The sequence below is a fragment of the Neolamprologus brichardi genome, chromosome 18 (genome assembly GCF_056152115.1).
Source record: "Neolamprologus brichardi isolate AB-2024 chromosome 18, ASM5615211v1, whole genome shotgun sequence".
Taxonomy (NCBI): domain Eukaryota; kingdom Metazoa; phylum Chordata; class Actinopteri; order Cichliformes; family Cichlidae; genus Neolamprologus; species Neolamprologus brichardi.
In genome coordinates this window covers 16,074,031-16,095,956 of record NC_142121.1, presented here as the reverse complement: position 1 = coordinate 16,095,956, position 21,926 = coordinate 16,074,031, and the positions used below count along the sequence as shown (strand labels likewise).

The 21,926-nt window shown below is 40.3% G+C and overlaps 1 protein-coding gene across 1 annotated transcript; it reads right to left on the bottom strand.

Annotated features, from left to right (window-relative positions):
• Nucleotides 1-14,433: 14,433 nt before the first annotated feature.
• On the bottom strand, nucleotides 14,434-20,846 carry and2 (actinodin2). The gene is made up of 6 exons (XM_006792411.3): nucleotides 20,783-20,846; nucleotides 20,148-20,243; nucleotides 18,973-19,017; nucleotides 17,222-17,385; nucleotides 15,501-16,325; nucleotides 14,434-15,271 (listed from the first exon to the last, which is right to left on the bottom strand). The coding sequence occupies exons 2-6, from the start codon at nucleotides 20,218-20,220 to the stop codon at nucleotides 14,879-14,881; spliced, it is 1,500 nt and encodes a 499-aa protein (XP_006792474.3). The 5' UTR covers nucleotides 20,221-20,243; nucleotides 20,783-20,846; the 3' UTR covers nucleotides 14,434-14,878.
• Between the last annotated feature and the right edge of the window lie 1,080 nt (nucleotides 20,847-21,926).

The window sequence follows — 21,926 nt, the reverse complement described above, 5'->3', positions numbered from 1 at the left end:
CCCACTTGTCTAATTCAGGGTCACGGGGGGGCTGGAGCTTATCCAAGCTGCCAAAAACACCCTGGACAGGTTCTCAGTCTGAGACGTGGCTAACAAAGAGAGATAGACAACCATTTACACTCACAGTGGGAGGGAATCCACACAGACAAGCAGAGAAGCTGCAAACAGCACATTGATTCAAACCCATGACCTTGCTATAAGGCAACTATGCTAACCATCACACTTCGATACTGCATCTGTTACTACCTCCGGTGTGTTACATATTATATGACAGCTTGGAGGAAGCAGACAGCATTGCTCTGTCCATTGGTGACAAAATTAGCCATCAGCGTCTCTAAAGCTTTCCATGAGCATCGAGTCCTTTAAGCCTCGGTCACACAGAACGAGAGACCAATCAGCAACTGCTGGTCACTAAGTTTAAATTAGTATTTCCCAACTGGTTGGCAAGCAGTTGCAGGAGGTTCCTGGCTGTCTATGAATTTAATGCTATAGCCACAGTCATGCAGGTGTAGATGCCCCTGGAAACCAAAGGTTGCTATGGGAAAATGTATATCCCTTCACCGAATGGCGAGTGGATGTTAATTGATTGATTGATTTCACACAATAAATAATATGGAAAATAACAATAAAAATAAGCCACAAAAATGGTAAACTAAGGAAAAAGGACACAATGTTGTCTCCCACATCACTATGCTGCTCACTTTACATGTTTGAAAAGGAGTAGGATATGAAGAGTGAACTTATTTAATCTGTTTGATAACTATCAGCTCAATATTGATTTGTGTAATCGCATACACACATTTACACGTAAAGAAAAAAACACAAGTCTGCACACATATATATTTGTATATATATATTACACAACAATCTATATTATTACACCTAACCTCGCTTCTATATCTCTGTACCTGATGACAATAATATAATTATTTTGATTTTTAAACTTTTTCATGTTTGGACACTGCTTTAGATCCACACTTAGTCTGCTCCACATTTTTCCTCCACATTATACACAAAATCTCCTAGTCATCTGAATGCTGTGCGTCTTTAAACGTGACGCGCCCCTTAAATTGCAGCCCCCACACAATCACATGTCTGAATATCTACTGGCAACAGATTGTTCCCCTCTTGATGCGTTGTTTTTGCTGTTTTGAATTCAACAAGGTCAAAGAATTTTAACAGTTTTGACTGTAAGAAAAGAGAGTTTCTGTGTTTAGTGTTTCTGATATGTACAATTCTTATGGCTCTTTTTTTGCAGAATATACTGTGATTATAATGACATTTTACATGTAATTTCTCACTGTGCCTTATGTTAACTTAAATAAGGTATAATAAGAGAACAGTCATCACTGAAATGTTGTTAATTTGCTTTAAACATTTTTTTTTATTCACATTTAGTGGGGCGACCGTGACTCAGGGGGTTGGGAAGCGCATCTGTAACTGGAAGGTCGCTGGCTCGATCCCCGGGCTCTCTGTCCTGGTCGTTGTGTCCTTGGGCAAGACACTTTACCCTACCGCCTACTGGTGTTGGCCAGAGGGGCCGATGGTGCGATATGGCATCCTCGCTTCTGTCAGTCTGCCCCAGGGCAGCTGTGGCTACAACTGTAGCTGCCTCCACCAGTGTGTGAATGCGAGAGTGAATGAATAGTGGCATTGTAAAGCGCTTTGGGTGCCTTGAAAAGCGCTATATAAATCCAATCCATTATTATTATTATAACTTATTTTTATCCAATAAAATTAAAAAAAAAATTAAAAATAAAATTCTTTATTACATTTTATTATTATATTTATTATTGTTATTTGTCATTATTAAACTCAGACTCGCTCTCCTGTAGTTCACCTTTGTCTTGTCTCTCTTTGCCCTCTTTTCCTCCTTCTCACACCCAAATGGTCAGGCCGCTCCCTGAGCCTGTTAAAAGGGAGTTTTTTCTCCCCACTGTTGCCAAGAGCTTGTTCATGGAAGGCCCTCACATTGTTGGGGTCTTTTTGGCTCTTTACCTTGCATTATAATGCTCTGTGAGGTGACTGCTGATGTGAATTGGGGCGGTCGTGGCTCAAGAGTTGGCAGATCATCTTATAATCGGACGGTTGCTGGTTCGAGCCCCGGCTCGGATAGTCTCGGTCGTTGTGTCCTTTGGCAAGGCACTTCACCTACCACCTACTGTTGGTCAAAGGGGCCGATGTTGCGATATGGCAGCCTCGCTTCTGTCAGTCTGCCCCAGGGCAGCTGCGGCAACAACTGTAGCTTGCCTCCACCAGTGTGTGAATGTGAGAGTGAATGAATAGTGGAATTGTAACACACTTTGAGGGTCTCGAAAAGCGCTATATAAATGCAATCCATTATTATTATATAAATTGAACTGAACTGAACAGATTACTCAAGTGGAGATACCTGAAAATTCAATTTAAGTATTTGTACTTTGTTACTCCCCACCTGTGATCTATATTTTTTTTACCTCATGTTGACCTTTTTCTTGTATGTTCTACTGAAGTTACTGAAATCAAGAGAGAACACCAATCAGCTGGTTTGCCTCTGCACGGCTCTTTATATTAACGAGAAGCAACAGCCTATTCAAACCTCCCTGTGATGACTCAGGACCACTGGATCACCACATGAACACAACAGCACAGCAACCAGCTAGTCTCATGGTGACACATCTTCATCTAACACGTAACACAAAATATGGTATAGAACAAACGCAGAACAACTCATGATCACACAATGCGAAAGGCTTTGTAGCTGAAGTGCACCAGCTTTAACTTCCCTGATGCACCCTTCCAGGACAATCTAATACAAAGACGAGCAAGTTTAATGTGAAACATTTGTATGGTGTACCTTATACAACAGTGGCTATATGAAAACAACAGAACAACCCCCAAAATAAATTTATTTAACACAGAGTTGCAGCGTGTCTGTCAGCTACTTGTCCAAACACTGAGATTTCTACACTTTGGTTTTTGTGCTATACTGAGCTATGCTAACTGGCTCTTGGCTATAATACATATTTAATATTTCACTGACAGTCTTCTCAGCTCCTAAAACTATTCCTGAAACACACAACCACACTTATCATCAACTAAAACTTTTATTTGATCAGGCACGTGGACAAAAAAAAAAGGCTAGTCTTCCATTTGATCACATTTACTGTTGTGGAATATGTTGGCGTTACAGAGGAATGTTTCATCAGCAAAGAACAAAAGGCGAGATACGTGATATGTGTGTACCTCGGGGGGATAGAGTAAGCCATCCAGCTGCGAGCAAAACAGAATAAAAACACTCGCTGGGAGTCTGTTCTTCCAAGATTGCTGCAGAAGGCAAAACAAGATGGTTCTGCCAGTTATCCTTGTTTCACAAAGACGGTGGTGTGTTGCTTTCACAGACAAAAGATGTGTCATCTTGTCTCTCCTCTCCTTTCTCTTCCGCTCAGCTGCAGCAAACTGACCTTCAGTAAATATTATGTGAACCTGACAAAGCTGGGACTCCTTTCCTTCTATAAAAACCGATTTCTTTTCATTTATCTTTTTTTATTTTATTTTAATTTTGTTATATAAAAGAACCACCGAAGGCAAAAAAAAAAAAAAAAGCTTATGTTCCGTCATATAGAGCATCATCTATGCCTGAGATTATAACAAGGATGTTGCTTTGGTTTAAACCCTTAAAGCCCAGATGATTGTTTCAATGTGTGACAGGAACCTGAGAGTATTTGGGTCAAAGAGATTTCGAGCCTGACCTGTGAAGTGTCGTTCCAACCCACAGCCAGAGCACAAGAGTTTAAGATGTAGCAACCATGGGAAATTCATGCTGAGAGGAATATTCTGGATTGCAGATGCTTCAAAGCAAATGCTTAACAGTGTGTGTCAAATTGTGTGGATGTTTGTGGGGTGTGAGTGTGTATCTGTGTGTGAGTGAGTGTGGTTTTCCATTCATAATATGGTCAATATCATTGAACTCTATCACGCTTTGAGTCTGAATTTCTCTTCTGAATTTAAAGTAAGAGATTGTACATCTGTTTTAGCAAATTCACTTTAAATATCTTTTTTTTTTAAAAAATAAATAAATCAGTAGCCTCTGTAAGTATTTAAAGAATAGTAACATTAAAGCAAATTAGCTGTGGTGGAAAAAAAAATAATAAAAAACATCTTCACAGACATCTTATCTTATTAAAATCTTAAACTATACTTAAACCCTTAAACCCTGAAGCAGAGAAGCGCTTTGACAGCCTCGTCGCCTTTGAACACACACACAAAAAAGTTTGTATCCACCAAATTAAAAAATATAAAGCGTTCAACATCCTTGTATGCCAAATTCCCATCAAACCATGATAGTCTTCTTTACTTTGGTTTAAATCTTAAGCAGCTGGTTTGCTGAGGGAATATTTCCCCCCAAAAAACACTGACAGTCCTCCCGAGACGAGAAACAGTTCTAAGCTCTTTGTCATACTTTAACATGAATTTAGTGGCACGAAATGAGAGCAACTTTGTGAATTTACAAGCCGTGTGACATCTATTGTTCCAGCTCTGCCAACAAACAAGCTCTGAGCTGTTGACTGTGGCTCTCTCGACAAGCAGTGCATCAAATGCAGCGCTGCATACATTGCAAATAGTCTGTTTGTCGTCTTTGGTGAATGTCTTTATGCAATATTTGCAGATTTTATCTGCAGTGATCCTCATCTAAACAGTAAAAAAAAAATGCAGTCAATTCTCTAAGTTACATACAGACAGGGTGGATATTTGAAAACTTAGCTTTGAAACAGCAGCGCTCATACTGAAGCTTTTCATTTTAAACTTTTGATGAACAGACTGCAGATGCTCTTCGTGTCCTGAATCGAAAGTGTGGCTCACAGACTCAGGCAGTGCAACGGTTTGGCACTGCTGTGCTGAGGGTGTAATAAATGTACAGGGAAGATAATTTCAGTTAGCTTATTCACCTGCACTGTCTCTTTCTTATTCTTATTCTCTTCATTGCCATTCATGGACTGCAGGTTTGATTGGACATAATGATATCCCCCCTGCTCTTTGGAAGAGAGGGTGCCGAGGCCTCGCTGAGGCACCGTCAGCACAAACCTCCGCCGTGCTGATTCAAGCACCAGTGAAACTCCCACTCTGCCCAGGTCTCCCTCGCAGCCTCCAAGGCCAAGAAGCTTTGTAGCAAGTCAGCTAAAAATCGCCACCTGCAAAACATGAAGAAATGCCAACTGAATAACAACAATGTACTTTACTGGTTTTTGATCACTGAACACCCCAGGGTGCCTCCAGCTCCTTTACCCCCAACTCCCACAGTTTGTTTATCTGTGCATCTGTCAACTTCCATCCCTCATCTTTTTTTCTTTCGCTCCCCCTGTCAGCTTTTCTCTAAGTCTCCATCTGTCCATGTGTGTTTGTCTGTCTCCGTCTCTAGTTTCCACTCTCTGTGCTTACTGTATCTTCGTGCAAATATCCAGCAAAAACCACAGCTGTCCCTTATTCCCACTCCGTCTCCTCCTGCCTCCCTCATCTTCCCGCTCCCGTCCTTGTTCCTGTTGGTGTGAGTCGACGGTGACAAACAGCCGGCGTCCCCAGGTTTACCAGCGGGTTTGATCTCCGCTGGCGGAGCCGCCGAGCTGCGGCAGATCGATGACAAAGCCTGTCAGGGCAGCTCACTGTTATTCAAGGATAGATTGCATCTGAAAGCCCATGCACCATGTGGTTAATGAATTAAAGAAGTGGCCAGCCAACATTGATCAGATCAGCTGACAACCATCAATATCTCCCTTTTTATGGGGTTTATGGAAGGAAAGAGCAGTTGTTGAGAGACGTAACGGATGTCTGTTTTATGGCAATGCTGAACAGGCTCAGTTTTTATTTTGTTTCATGGCTTCGCTTTCAGATTGAAGAAAGAGAGAAAATGAAGTTACTTTTTGAGCTTGCAGATTCATTCATGGCCATAGAAAAACAAGCACGGTAAAAAATGACAACACAAGGTTCAGTATACAGACTGTTCAGTCACATCAAGTGGATTGTCCTCTTGTACTGAAATAAACTGATTTCAGTGGCTCTATACCGAGCTTCTGAAGCTAAACGCATGAAAACAAAGGCTGATGTTTGTTGAGCTGATAGAAACATTGCATTTGTAACTACTTAAACAAAACATGACTCCCTTCATGCTTCCTCCTCTTCTGTAGTGCTAGCTAGACGCAACCACAGCTTACGTATATGGGCAGAACTTTGTGCCATCAGAAACTGAATGCTAAATGATTACTGTTAAACCTAAGGTAACAAGCCTCTTGAAAATGTAAGAAGTAGAAAGTACAGATATTTGTTTAAAAATGTAGGGAGTAAAAGTAACAAGTAACAAGAAAACTAAATACTCACGTACAGTACAGATACCTGAAAATTCTACTTAAGTACAGTAACTATTTGTACTTTACATTATTTCGTTATTTCCCACCTCTGGCCACAACATATTAATGTTTTTTCATAATGGCCTGTTAATGGGTGGGAAAAGTGCTCAAGTACTTCATCTTGTATTCACAAAAAGCCGCTCTATCACGTTAATAACTCATTAATAAATTCTACTAAAGAAAGCTGTTTTGTGTTCATTATCAAGAAGACTGATAGTATGACTGGACTGAATTGTCAGGGAAGTTTTTACATAATCCATCATTGCTTCAGACTGTGTTTATTTATGGAACAGTCCACATTGTATGATAATACAAGTCAGGTCAGACACAAACACACAAACTGCTTGTGTGCAGTTTGTCACGCAGCGCGTTGCTGCTGTATGTCACAGGGAGAGGAAAGAGTGCGAGTTAACTTCACTCTGAGGTGAAGAAAAATGTAGGAAGACAAACAGGACTCGAGAGGAAGAAGAGAGGTTAGATTTACTGCTCAGTGACGCTCGATAAACTGCAAATTTTATGCAAATAATGTCATCATTTTAATCACATATTGGATCTGTATATGATGTGCTTTGATAAATTATTGTGAAACAGCCTGCAAAACAAACTACGGATGAACAGTTTAGCTTGCATTAACGTGGTGTAAAGCTCTGTGTTGGACTGGTACACAGTGACTGTGGTGCTCATGGTCAGATTTCAGTTACATCAAGCGAAGCAGAGACAAATTTGCAATTTGCATTCATTCACTGAATTCCACCTTTATACCAACTGTATACTGTTTAATGTAAAGACAGTTTAAACAGTGTAGTGTCAGTGTAGGAGATGGACATCAGCCGTGATAGCTGGTCAAACTTTGTGCATCTTGTTGAATTCAGTTGTGTAAATCCACAAAGAGCTACTGGGAGTTTGGGAGGTGTGGAGGCAAAGTCACTCTCTATCATGTAGGCAACTGGAAATAGTAAAAAAAGAAAATCATCATGTTTCATGTGCATTCACTTTCTTTTTTTACAAAATGCTCTGAGCTATCTGATATTTTGTTTGTTTGTTTGTTTGTTTGTTTTAGTAAAACCTGCCCATCTATCCATACTGCCAGTCAGGAAATCATTTTAATCTAATTATTGCTGAACAAGATTAGATAAGCATCACAAAGGTTGTCTGTAAACTACAGTTAACTGTCGGGAGTCTGAAATCTGCAGGTGGTCACCTGGCTAAAATGTTTTCATGTTATGTTACTGGTCAGAGCCTGTTCCAGATAGCCAGCTTGTTCTGGAAGTAATTACAAGACTTAACTAAAGCCCAAATCTGTGTTTACACAATAAAAATTCACCAGAAATGAGCAGGTTAGCATTCATTGCTTATAGTAGAAAAACTTGAGTATTCTAACTTTAGGAGTAACTGACAGGTTTTAGCTTCACATGCAGACAGAAATTATGAAAAAGTCTTTGAGCGTGTCGTACAGCAGCTGCCGACAGCTTACCGTTCCCTCCCTCTGGTCCCTCAGCAAACATGGTAGACCAAAGGCACAACTGCATAAAGAGTAATAAAACTTTAATTCATCAGAGAAAACAAAAATTACCTCTGTATTATAATTCAGAAACGAAACAGTCTCAAACAGCCTTGGCAGGGAAGAAATAGCACTGAAATATCTTGGTGCAATTACTCCCCTGCAGCTGCGGGCTCTTTTCTGTGTGACAATAAAAGAGGCTAGATATATTAGGACGAATGTTTATGTAGGAAAATACATTTTAAGAAAAGACGCAGTACAGCTGAGAATCTCTGCGGGGTTTCTCTTTATGTTTGTGCTTTTTTCTGTCATCTACCGCTGGCTTGAAACACAAAAATGTTTAAGGGAGAATAAGGTGATACATTTTCATTTAACAGGAGACACACAGAATTAGAAATTAAAAACACAATCAGCTTATTCTTTTCATTTCCCTACCAAAATAAATTGAGAAATAAAATAACATAAAACAAAAACAAAAAGCTGAATTTTCGCACTCGCACTAAAACCAATCGTGTAGCATCTGCTTTACTTCAGTCACAGCAAAAAAAGAAAAAAAAACACATCGATATGCAGAAAGTTCATCAGATTACTTAATTCAAAAGCACACAGAGAGCTAATACAGTGCTGACCTTTCAAATGACTCACCCACTCTGCTTGTCACACTTGCTTTCTCGCACAACTTTTACTCTCCCACACTGCTAACCATTAGCATTTCCCATCACCTCTGAAACAGTAAGATAATGCAGAGTGCACAGAGTGGTCCAAAAAAACATAATTATCATCTGTAGCACGAGCGCGGGGCTCCCTACGGGCCGCTACAGTCGAGGCCTTGTCAATTTATGGCTATAGTCTACCTTTTCACTTTATTGCTTCACTCATATAAAAAAGCAATCCCGTGGACAAAGCAAAGAAAATGAAATCCTGTCTTCAAATTGCTACTTTAGACTCAGTTAGTTTATTGGTGGGGAGGTTTTAGTCAACTCAAAATCCCACTAACCTCAACCAGAAACAACAAACATATCCACCTTTCACTTTAGTTCTGACCAAATGCAGCATGTTTGTGCCTTTGAGTTATTAATAAATATCGTTTCCATTAGTTTTGTCATCCTGCCTCTAAATAAAGGATGGACTCTGGATAAAAATGTCTGCTTTGGAAATGGCGAGCATAAGAAAATCTGTAAGTTAAAGCTCCTTTTTTTAAAAAACAAAAAAACAAAATCTTACCACCAATACTGAAGCTGGCTGTGGACCCTGTAGGGATAATACATGTACGTGTGTTGCACATGGATATAGATTTTTAGATGTGAATAATTCAGAGACAAATCTCAATGGAATTTATGTGCATTTACTGCCATATCTATCTATCTATCTATCTATCTATATATCTATATATCTATCTATCTCAGGAGTAGGAGGGGAAAAAAGGGTTTTCATGGCAGATAAACTCATCAGTAATTTAGTAATTAACACAAAACAGGCAGGCGTGATAAACCAGTAGACTAAATGCGTTCCGCTGTGACAGGCTGAAAGGCGCTTATCTTAATATCATAATGTTTAAAATCCACAGTAATTATTCTTCACGGAGGCGTGAAATTGATTCCAAACATTTTCTTTTTCTCCTCCTCACACGGTTTGATCTTTGCTCCCCCGAGACGACCTTTAATGAAATTCAATTTTGAGCTTTGACACTTTATGCCGCTCTCACACGTCTCACACCGAAAGATATCAAAGTTTCATCTCTGATGAAGTGTTTCGTACAGCTCGGATTTTAAAATGTTTTCACTTGTATCAGCGAGGGGTTGGACTGCTGACATAACCGATGCTGGATAAACTGATTAATTAAGAGAAAGGACTTTTATTGATAATGAAGGCTTTATTAAGGCAGGCCTGACACGCACACTGAGATGGAGACTGATTCTGTCAGACAGCTGGATAACCTGAAGCAGCTGAAGCAATGAGCTCTGAGAGGTCAGCCCCCCCTGCTGGAGGTGACATGCAAACATGAAGCCTAACACCCCAAAATGAGGTGAAAGCGCCACTGAAATGTTGTACTTTGTCTTCTTTATCTCAGTTAAACACATTTACACAGGAAATGGTTTATTGGATTGAGGCTTAAATGAAGCAAATTAAATTTTGAGAATTTAATTAGTAGGTCACCTTTAAAAATTGAATTTGTGCTAAAATGATCTGGTTGAAACGGCTTCACAGTCAGGACTAAAGGGCACAATGAGATCTGATAAAAGCAAGAGTGGTATTTCAGCCAGTAAAAGAATTCACACAGTAGATTTTAGCAAGATGTGTTTATAACAAACAAGTTACAACTACAGTCCAGGACCGATGTTACCCATGTCATGTAAAAGAGCAACACTCTCCGTGTGACAGAACACCCCTAGAATTTATTTTAATGTAATTTTTTACCTAATAATGAAGAGAAATATCAAGATTCACATTTTAAGATTCATTTAATTTGCACCATGTATGATGTGTTATCAGCGTGAACAGGCCATGATTGGAGTGGATATTCCAACTTGATAATCTGATTGTGATACCATTGCATCCGTGAATCCTTGTTTTACTTTGTGGTTTCTCTGATGAGTTTCTGTGTTTTGGTCATAGTTCTAGTTCCCCAGCATTTCCTGGTCTGTCTTTAGGTACTTATGCCTTCTATGTAGAGCCCAACCAATATATTGGCCCTCACTATATTGAGTAGTAAATCTAAATTTTAAAAGTACAGTAGTAATGGGACAAACAGTCTTCAACCAGAGTGCACTATGCAGCTTCCCTGTTGGCAGCACATGTTTGGAAAGCCACAAACCAGCTGACCTGAGTTGTGCAGATCATAAATGAGTAATCTACAACTTGTAACAGTAAATAAAGATTTTTCTCAACCCTTCTCTGTCAGACTTTCTCTGGCAAACTTTAGATAGAGCTGTTCACGTGTTTTTTTTGAGCAGGGGGACATTGCAGGGGCTGCAAGATTTCAACCTATTCCCAATGGTGTTTTAGTGACTGTGGTTCCAAATTCCTTTAGATCATCAACAAGCTCCTCCCTTGTGGTTTTGGGCTGATCCACCACCTTTCCACCTTGCTACTGCTGCTACTACTGCACATTCACCTAATGTATATACTATATATATAATGTTCTTACTCCAAATCAATTTCTGAATTTAATGTAATGTTTTTATTCTGGATTTTTGTTGCCTCCATATAAAATGAATGAACCATTCAATTTAGAGACTGTTCATTTCTTTGTAAGTGAGCAATAATTATTCCCCAAATGTAGATTAGACCCCCCCCCCCCCCCCCCCCCCAAATTTGAATCCAGCCTTTGCAGGGTGGAGTACATGAATGCCTCCCCAAGCCCAGTGAAGTTAAATTGTTGTAACAGCATGTGATAGGCATGTTCCTATGGTAACTGAAAGAGTCTGTGGATTAGTTGGATCTTGCACACATTGTTTATTGTATATTAAAATGAAAAAGTTCTGTACAGAAATAAAGCAGTATTCATTTAAAGGACTTGCACTACAATGTAAAACCTTCGGTCCTTCACTACACTTAAGAAAGTAAGACCCTTTGAACTCACAGACACAGCAGGGTAAACCACGCTGGTCTGATGCAGCACAAGCACAAGAGCTCAGCACAAATCCAAACTTTACAGGACAACAGCTACAATTAGCAACACGCAGCGCTTTCTTGCACACATGTTGCATGCAGGTAGTCATTACAGGACCCAGCCGTGTATTGTCTGCCTTTAAAGCTGTCATCACCAACAGCGTTTGCCTGCTCCAGGTGACTGTTTTGTGCTTCAGCTGCTGAAACGTTTGTTATTGAAAAGCAGTCCTTGTATCTGACAGCTGCAAACCATTTCTGAAATGTGGAGTTTCAGGTTTTGAGTGAAAAACAGCACCAACCACCTCTTAAATAAAGATTGAGAAAAATGCCTTCATTCATCATCCAAAGTGAATGTTGGGTCTCATTTTTGTTGTGATCAGCTGGTAGACTCTCTGATTCTGTTATGTGTGGAGAGAGCTGTATGAACCCATCTATGTGCTGAAGTACACATATTACTTTTTATGTACAGCTATTATTTAATAAAAATGTAGGGAAAAAAATTGCAGATTTTAAAACTCAACAGCCCTGTTACAACCAGACAAGCACAGGCACACAAACTCTATTTAAAATAGAACGAGATAAGCAACTGCTAACATTTGTCTTCTTCTGGGGATTAAATTGTGCTCAAAACATTGAAAACTTTATAAAACCTGAAAACAGAAACTCAAGAAGTTGCAGGAGTCTCCCAGACCTCCTGAGTTAGGATATGCTTGATTTACAATGAATGTGGGGGTTTGTACAGTAACAGCAAAAATGCCAGTTTGCAGCTGCGTACAAGCTAGAAAGCCTGCATTGATTAATATTGCCAGAATAACCAATCGTAAAACAACTACACTAGCAGTTTCATTTCCTGTTTCTCATTACTTGATCACACTGAGATTCTTTACATGTCTAGTGATAAACTGAACAAATGACGTGACATCCAGTTTAGAAATCTTTGAAATATCTCAAATCATGTGTACCATCAAGATTTATCTGATTAGGGGTCCAGAATCAGCACGGTAAAGACTCCAGTATTGTATTTTCATAGATTTTAAAGTTTTTCCTGCTGATAGAGACCTCCCCCGAGGTCATTCATACTACACCAAAGTAATATAGTAAAAGATAACTAATTAAATGACACAACAGTTAGACACATAGAAATGTGTTTTGATTCTTCGAACAGTTTGTCCCCACTAAAATAAACAATTAAAAATAGGACATTTTCTATTAATTAACAAAAACTTTCTGTTTTATAATTACAGGACACACAATATTTGACACATTTATTTCTTATAATTTAAACCCAAAGAGTTGTGCTGACAGATTTGTTATTTACTACATCAATTTTTCTTTAAATATGCTGTTGAAATTGCACTTTTTTCATATATTTAGATCTCTAACAGATTAATTGGAGATAAAGTATCTGAATTTCGGGAGCGGGACCATGAGTTCGGACCATGAGAACTTAACATGCTCCTTTCGGTTCTCATCTATATAAGTTCCCCCAGCTCTACAAGCTGTCCGTTCTTGTTTACGTGCCCCACCCTTCCTCCCCTTTTCAATTCATTAACTTCTTCACTTCTATTTAGTACATGGGGATCTGCCAAGCCCGGGAGCCACCACCAGTCCCCTTTGAGGCCTTCCCCAAACCGCAGCTCAATTCATGTCCAAACCATTCACCTCTATCTACTAAAACGCTGTCAAACCTCAACTAAGGACGTGGGCCCAGCGAGTGAAATGCAGAGTTAAACTTCTTTACACTGGCAGAAAGGAGGGTTTCACTGGTCCAGAACACAAAAGTGGGCAATCTAAAATGAATATGACATCCATGCACTAATGCATTAAGTAGCATTATTGGCATAATTGGTCCTTTAAGCTTTTAGCTCCATACTCTGGACTTCCAGCTACACAGCAGGTTGCACTTCAGATGAATGAATTGGTCACCATGGAGCTGTAACCTAAAAACATATATTTTGTGGGGTAAGCCTAACCTTAAAGCAGTCACTAGGTTTTAATCATTGCTAATTATATTTCTGTAAGTTTATGGGATGTCACCGCAGCATGAGCTCATTCAGAGCTTGTGCAATTTGGACTTGAATGAACTGAAGAATTTCTAGCAGCAAACACCTTCACCCACCTCTGATTTAATGATACTTAACAATGTCTGTTTTAGCTGTTGTTTGGAATTGGGTTCCATCATGTGAGCATGTCCAGGCCTAAATTGTTACCTGGCCCATCATCTTCATGCATTAGCAGAATGCTAGCATTTTAAAGGACTTACCTTTCCTGTAAGAAAAACAGGGCATTTGTGATTAACTCAGACATATTATGGATATTCTACTTGCCCAAACTAAGAAACAATGTTGGCAGTTAGCTTCATTAACTCCATCCATGACAGCTAGCTCAGGTGCAGCTAGTTTTTATACTATGGGTGTCACAGGTAAGTGGAAGGGTTTGCCATGATTAGCCTCATCATTTTCTGTTTGCATTCGTGTTTCTCTGACAATAGAAGCAAAATGAAAAGAAAAACACTGCCTTTAACCTCAAAGACATTCATCAGGGGTCTTGCAGGGTTGCTTACTACCTTTCAAAATATATATTTATATTTATATTTATAATATATATTTATGGTAATTGTATTTGGAAATAAACAGCTTATTGTTGCACATATAATAAGCTGTTTCTATAATAGGCACAAACCGGTGAAAGCCTAACACTGTTTGCCAGCTGGCACAATACACCCCTGCATGTTCACTGCAACAGCTGGGGACTGATGCACGGAAATGATGTGTATAATCACGGAGTAAGCATCACAGTATTTGGAATAGATTGACTCTGTGTTTTGCTTCTTCTCTTTTTCTATGTTTAGCTGCCAAGCAGATGTGTCTGTGACCGCAGTGTAAACAACAATTATCTAGAAATTAAATTCAAGGGATTTTTTTTCTTTATTTAGAACTTTACAAAATCTAAACAAATGAAGCTCCGTGAGGATCAAAGTTACAGAAAACCACTGAAACTAACTTTAAATACTCTCAGGTAAAAGGGAATGTACAACAGAGAGAAAATCCTGCCCACTAATTTAAATTCAAAGTAACCTAACTCTACCACACATCTATACAAACACCTTTTCGACAAACATACAAACATAACACACGATGCTATACGTGGCATGGCACTCTTTTCTTGTTCCTACTTTATAAGACCAGACTAAAACTAGGAAGCCTTCACCTTGTTTGAGAGAGTGAGATGGATTATTTAAAAGCTGCATTGTTTTATGATTGATCTGAAGCTTTGTGAGGCCTTCAGGTTTCTGTCGAAGGTTGTGGTCGAGGAAAATTAGAGACTGCAGAGTGAGCTGCATTGCCTGGCAGGTGTTGGTTCTGAGACTGATTTATTTTAAAATCTATTTGTACTGGTTCATGACGCCCCTGAGGAAATCTTCGAAGCGTGGAACAGCAAGCTGTGGACCAGCAGCCTCCTTGGCCGGCTCATCTGCAGCGGCGGCTGCGGCGGCGGGCTTAGCACGACGCAGGCGGCAGTTGTAGTCGTATTCAGGATCGCAGTCTGGATCAGGCAGGATTATGCCATCCTCACTTGATTTCATGGCCTTGGCAGCAGAGGGTGGAGCAAACTTGTGACAGTTGGGGTCAAATGGATGGCAGAAGAGCTTGGCTGGAGCCATGACGTCAGCCTTAGCCTCACGACTACTCTCGACTGGGATGCAGTCTCTGTCATAATGCACATAGCAGTCGTAGCCCTCCTTGGTCTTGCCACGGACACCAAGTTTGTAGCGTACCTGGTTGATTGATTGATTGATTGATTGATTCATATGTTTTTGGATCAGAACAGATGCAAAGCAGACCATGAAAGCATTATTCAACATCAATATCATTTTACTACATTATTAAACAGACCAAATGTTAAAGAAAAGATGAATTAAAGAATTATTCAGTCAGAAGGATTACACTAGATTAGATGAAATGACAGAAAAATTCAAGCCTGTTTACAGGACTTCAGATTCAGACCTGGTGCTCTGGTAGCTGTGGAGGCGGCTTGCGCAGAGCGGCAGCAGCTGCCAGTATGCAGTATGGGTCGTAGCGAGGGTCGCAGGACAGAGGAGCAGCAGGATGTGCAGGCTGATTTATGGGGGCGTACTCCACCACAGGCTTGGTCAGGCTGGCCAGCCTGGTAGCAGTCAGGGGGTTGCAGCTTGCATCAAACAGGGGGTTGCAGTGTTGCTCTTTAGCAGCCAGAGGAGCGGGTTGCATCAAGTGGTAGAAGCCAGTAGGAGATTTCTGGACCAGGGAAGCCATGCAGTAGGGATCCTTTGGGTTGCATTTGAGGGCAGCATAAGATGGAGCTGGACCTTGGGCTGGACGGTACCCATAGGCTGCTCTCAGGTGATACTGCAGACACTCTACATCTTCAGGTTGGCAGATTCTGAGCAATTCAGCCCTCTGCTCAGCACCCAGGAAGGGCTCCAGGACAGAAGCGTAGTAGTAGAAACCAGTTTGGCTCTTCATTGGCACCGGAGTATAGATAGGCGCTGGCACTTTGGCCGGAGCTGAAGGTGGCTCAGGGGCTGCAGATTTGCTGGTAACAGGGAACATGCAGTAGGGGTCAGTATAGGGGTTGCATAGCCTGACATCAGCAGACTTGATGGGGGCAGGCATCGCCACAGCCGCCTTTGGTTTGCTAGTTAACTCGGCGATGCACTCCGGATCTTCAGACTCGGCACAGGTCTTGTAGATTTCGCTGAGGTGGTTGAGGTAGTGGTTAAAAGTCGGCCCCTCCTCTGACCTGTGCTTGTTCTGCAGGTAGGCCACATACAGACGATCCAGGTCCTCAACCTGAAGATATTTGGAAAGGGGAAAAACAAGTTAACCATCCAAAAATCAAATCAAATCAAATGATGCAGAGGCCATAGAGAGTAAGTTATGCTGCAATAGATGTAGGCTGCCGGGGGATTCCCATGATGCATTGAGTTTTTCCTTTCCAGTCACCTTTCTCGCTCTCTATGTATTAACAGACCTCTCTGTGTTAAATCATATCTGTTATTAACCTCTGTCTCTCTTCCACAGCATGTCTTTTATCCTGTCTTCCTTCTCTCACCCCAACCGGTCGCAGCAGATGGCCGCCCCTCCCTGAGCCTGGTTCTGCCGGAGGTTTCTTCCTGTTAAAAGGGAGTTTTTCCTTCCCACTGTCGCCAAAGTGCTTGCTCATAGGGGGTCATATGATTGTTGGGTTTTTCTCTGTATCTATGAAGCGCCTTGAGGCGACTTTTGTTGTGATTTGGCGCTATATAAATAAAATTGAATTGAATTGAATTGAATTAAAAGTAAAACAAAGAGGAACTCCAAAGATAAATTTGCACAAATCCTCTGTTGAGAAAAACAGTTACTTTTTCACTTTTGTGTAATCCACAGAGCTTTCACGGGTAATACACACTGAACACATTAAGAGGTTAACAGCTTATTTAAAAACTGTTCTATAAAAATATCTGGGCAAATTTAGTTCTCTGAACTGCATAAATAAGGAATCTGTTAAAACTTAAAAGGTGGCTGAACCTTTCTGTTTCCTGCATTAAACGTGGCATATTTAATTTTAAAAAGGAGAGAAAAGCTCTCCTCAAAGTGCAGAGTAGTGACGCAAATTGTTGCCTCAATTTTTAAAGGGAAAACAAGCACAGTTTCATAATCGTGACTGGGAGAATCTGAATAATTAATGTGAAACAAGCTCCACTCACTCCCTCCTGGTTGTGGCTGTCCATGAAGTATTTGTACCATCCCCAGAAGTCAGGCACGCGGTTGAACTGGGGCACAGCCACGACGGGGACGTTCCTTCTGTCACGAACCAGCTTTTTTAGGCTGGTCATTGCCTCGGCTTTCACATCATCAGACACAGCGGCCACTGAAGGGAAGGAAAAAGAGAAAACACACAGGACTGTAGTTATACTATATATATCATATATATATCATTTACTGCTTATTATGAAGATTTTTTTTTTTAATTATTAACACACACACACACACACACATATACATAGGTATAGATATATATATCTATATATGTATAGTATGTATAGATATATATGTGTATATATATATATATGTATAGATAGATATATATCTATATATCTATCAATGTATATAGATATATATAGACAGTTTTGTTTGTTAAGTAGGCTGAATTAGAGACTTTAGGTCCTGTGGAGATGTTATAAACCAATTACTGGACAGCAGAACTCATTGATATCAAACTAGAGCCACAGGAATGTTTAATGTAAAATAAAAACGCCAAATCTGTATTTGCAGAGGACACAGTGCACAAAAGTCTGATGAACTGACTGTTGACCTTCATTAAACTGCATCTATAATTGGAACGGTAAATCCTGTTGGCAGCAAAGGATGCAGTTTGTTATAGTTAAGAGGCAGAGTCCATAGATGGGTGACAAAGAGAGATCACCCTGCTCCCCTCAGCTGTAGGTGAAGGAGAGCTTGAGCTGTGAATCTATTGTGCAGAGAGTGGGCAGAGCTTTTTCACACTTTGTTTTAAATAGTCATTTCAAGAACAACACAGTGACAGTGATTGTGTTTAAAAGCTCCAAAAGTTTAAAATACACTAAACACAGTTATTATTTCTGAAACCATCGTTATAAACGTCTGTCTTTGGATTAAGGTGCTGTCCAAGTACCAAAGAATGCACTCAGTGTCCCGGTGCCAGACAGCACAGGAGACCCACAGAGATGCCAATGCCCCAACAGGGCAGAATATATTAGCAGGACCTTCCCTAATTTTAATTATGTTCCTATAGAACGTAATTATATATGCTACTTTATAGGCCATCACACAACTAACAGTGAGCAGGTCCCTTTCCACTGGTACAGACCAGGTGAAGCATTTTTATCGTATTATATATATAAGCTGTGTTAAGTTTAAAGCAAACCAAACTTTTTCTACTGCTTGAACTTCACACTGAAGCTTTAATCTGGGAAAGCATGGGCTGGCTTTTACAGCCACCAGAAATGCATCCCTATAGAAGGCTGCTGCTGTGACTGGCTGCACCTCCATAAGATAGCCTAGAAGCTCTTTTATATTTAATTTAAATGTGTGAATTGCATCCTATTGTTGTTAAATCAGGTTAATTGGCCCAACTATTTCTATTATAAGTAGATTAATCTCTTAATCTCTTGGTAATTATCGTGTATCATAGGCTGACGTAGTTCTCATAGAGCACTTTAGCTTCTTACTTTAATCCATTATCACAATCCTGTTTCTGTTGACTAATTGTTTTAGCTCCAAACTAGATCTCCTCAGACTTTGTGTTTTACTGTGAACCAACATGTGAGTTATTTGGTGCTAATTGGCAGAATGGAAAGAAAAGGTAGCTACGTGGAGCATTTATCTCCCTATAAATAGCAGCGTTTAAGGTTTCTGCAGTTGGTTTTTAGGTTGATGAGGTTGTTTTGCCCCACGTTGCCACATCATACGTCCTCACCTTCCTCCTGCTTGTGCTGCTCCACTGGAACGGCCCCCAGAAAATCTGTAAAACACAAGCAGCAGCCACATTAGCAGCAGCAGAGACGTTCACTGATTAGGAACAGATGTTCCGCTTTACCACAACATCAGGGAAAACGCTGACCCACTAATAAGCCCCCGGGTGAAACACGGCAGGTGCTGGAGCGCCAGGCAACATCCTGCAGATTAAATCCCCCCCCCCCCCCCCCCCCCCAACACCAAGCCCCCACCCAGCCCCTAACTTGTATCGTATATCTTTGAACCAGCCCAGTGAAATTAATGCAGGTACTGGGGGCCTTCTTAAAGTTTACCTGTAAAACTACAAAGTCAGGCCTCACACAAACTAATTACAGATACACTGTAAAAATGTCTGGTGGGAGGGGAAGGACGTCTCCGGGTCTCTTCTGCTCCTGCTGAGGTTTACAACTACAAGAAAACAGCCAAGTCAGCTGATTATCCCTGAAACTTTCATCTATTAATGTGGAAAATCTTCCAAAGGGGAGGCAGTGATAGATGTGTTTTTTATGACCGCAGAAAGGTTTTGTAGTACTAAAGGGCATCATCATGACAAGCCATTTTACTGCTAAAGAGAGAAGGGTAATGGTGTTCTTATGACTCTGTGGCAGAGATTAACGTGCCCGGGGTTGGACTACACTACCAGGTCAAAATGCTTCTAAAGTATTTTTGTTTAAACCAAAAATAATGAGAAAAAAAAATCAGTACTCAGGTCTTTAATTGAAGTAAAGACACAGAGGAAATCGGAAAATGTAATTTATTTAAACCAAAACATACTTACAGTATCAAAAGTAAAAGTATCGTTATATACGTCAATAGACTGTCGGTGTGATAAATAGTTATTGATATGCTGATGTTAAAAGAGCATTGTACTGTTGGTCTTTTAGTTGTGTGACATCTTTGAGCAAAGGAACTACATGTGTCAGACGTTCAGTATGTAATAAAGTAGATGACATCAAGCTTTAGGAGTTTAGAGGGCATCTAGTTCACCTTCACTGGTCTAATTTAAAAATGTTGTATCTTAAATCTCAAAATTAAAAAAACAAAAAAACAAAAACTGATGTAAATGGTTCCTCTGCTCATTAAATTCCCGATGAAATATTTCCTAATATCATAGATGAAATTTATGAAAACTCTCACCTGGTAATAAAACAGCTGCTAACAGGAATCCTGTGCGCATCAGGGAAAGCGACGGTCGCCCAACACGTGCCATTTTCTGTTGTTTCTTTGTGCTTCCTGGGGGAAAAGGCAGTTAACAATATTCAGAGTGTTTGTAGGCTGAACTTCTGGAGGAAAAGTCTATTATTTCAATGCGACGAGAGTCTTATAAGAATTTTATTATTTTTGGGAGGTTTTTTTTGTCTTTTTTAAGGCAATTTTTCATGTAACTGATAGATATGGAAATCCTTGAGAAGACAATGCACTTGGAACAAAGAGAGCGCTTTTATTTAACTTTCTGATGCCAAGACAATGGAGAGGATTGAGGACATGCTGTAATAGAGCTTTTCAGAGATTAACGAGAGAAATAAGATGTCACTTCTGAATATCAGAATATCAAATAAAGCAACTGAACTCGACAATTCAAACAGCCAAAAGCTTGAGATGTTCTCTTGGATCGATGCGTGGAGAGCTGCTTAATTACATCTGTTGTTCTCAAAAAGACAGATGGCTTCTAAAAGTTGGACAACCTCACTTTTCTAACAAAGACAAGGCAGATGAGACTACAAGCGACCACTCCAGAATCATGAACTCCAGGGGTTATTATTGGCCCTTACCTGCAAAAGGTGTTGAAGTTGTGGCCTCTTGTTCCAGCAGCTGTCTTGGGAAAGGGGAGGGGGCTCTCTGCACACTGGTTATCTGAGCTGTCTAAACCTTCTACCTCTTTGCTCTCTGTATGGGCCGGACACACACGAAAACATTTTAAAGGCACTCTCTCGATCATTAAAAACAAAAAGGCATGTGATACAGTTTGCCCGCTCCAGGATTGGCTCCTGTGTTGCCACCCATCCAACCAATAGGGGTCCTGTAATTATGAAAGGTGAGAAGTATGACAGTATGACTGCAAGGTACCATTTAGAGCTTCTTTCCTCACAGGTTTGGAATTTATTTTATTTTAAAATAAAATAAATGGGAAGGTGTGAATGTGAAAGGTAGTGTAAGTGGGGCACTCACAGAGGTAAACCTTAAGAGACTTTAGAGCATGAGGTACTCCTGGTTTTCCTGGTACTTCCCAAATATACTCTGGAACTAGTAGATAAAATCATCCTCCACTACTAAGGGAATGAGTCTCCTGTGTTTTCTTTTCAAGCTTTCTCTCCCCAGGAACAGCTTTTCCTGCAGAAAATCGACTGCAAATAAAAAAATATTTCTACTCTGTTGCGTCAGTGTATTGACTAATGTGTGGGCAATATTTGCAGGATGACAGAACATGACTCATTTCACCTCAGTGATGCAATGCAACCTCCAAACAGCAACAGTTGCAGCTCATTTGATAATCTTTGTGAACCTCCCGTGAGTTTGTGCTGTCAAAAGTCTGCAGCCAGTCAGCTGTTTTATACTGGATGTGAAATCTTCTGCTGGAGAGAGAAAAAAAACCCAGAGCCAAATTCCTTCAGCCAACTCTGAATGGAGATTTTAAATCCTACCAACCAGAGTGATGGTAAAAAGGGTGGTTTCATGTGTTAAATACACATCTTTTAGATGATTAAAAATGCTTGCTTTTGTTGCACAGGCATATTTTCTGCTCTGAAACAGCACAGAGGAGATGTAAGCCATTAGGACAGGCAGGTCTCATACAGAGGGCTTCTAATGAAGTAATCTGCTTCTGCTGTGGAGACAGCCATCAGGGCCAGCATGCCAGCAGCACTGTTTGCTACATGATCCTGATGCTTGGATCATGCCACGTAGCCGGCACAGCCT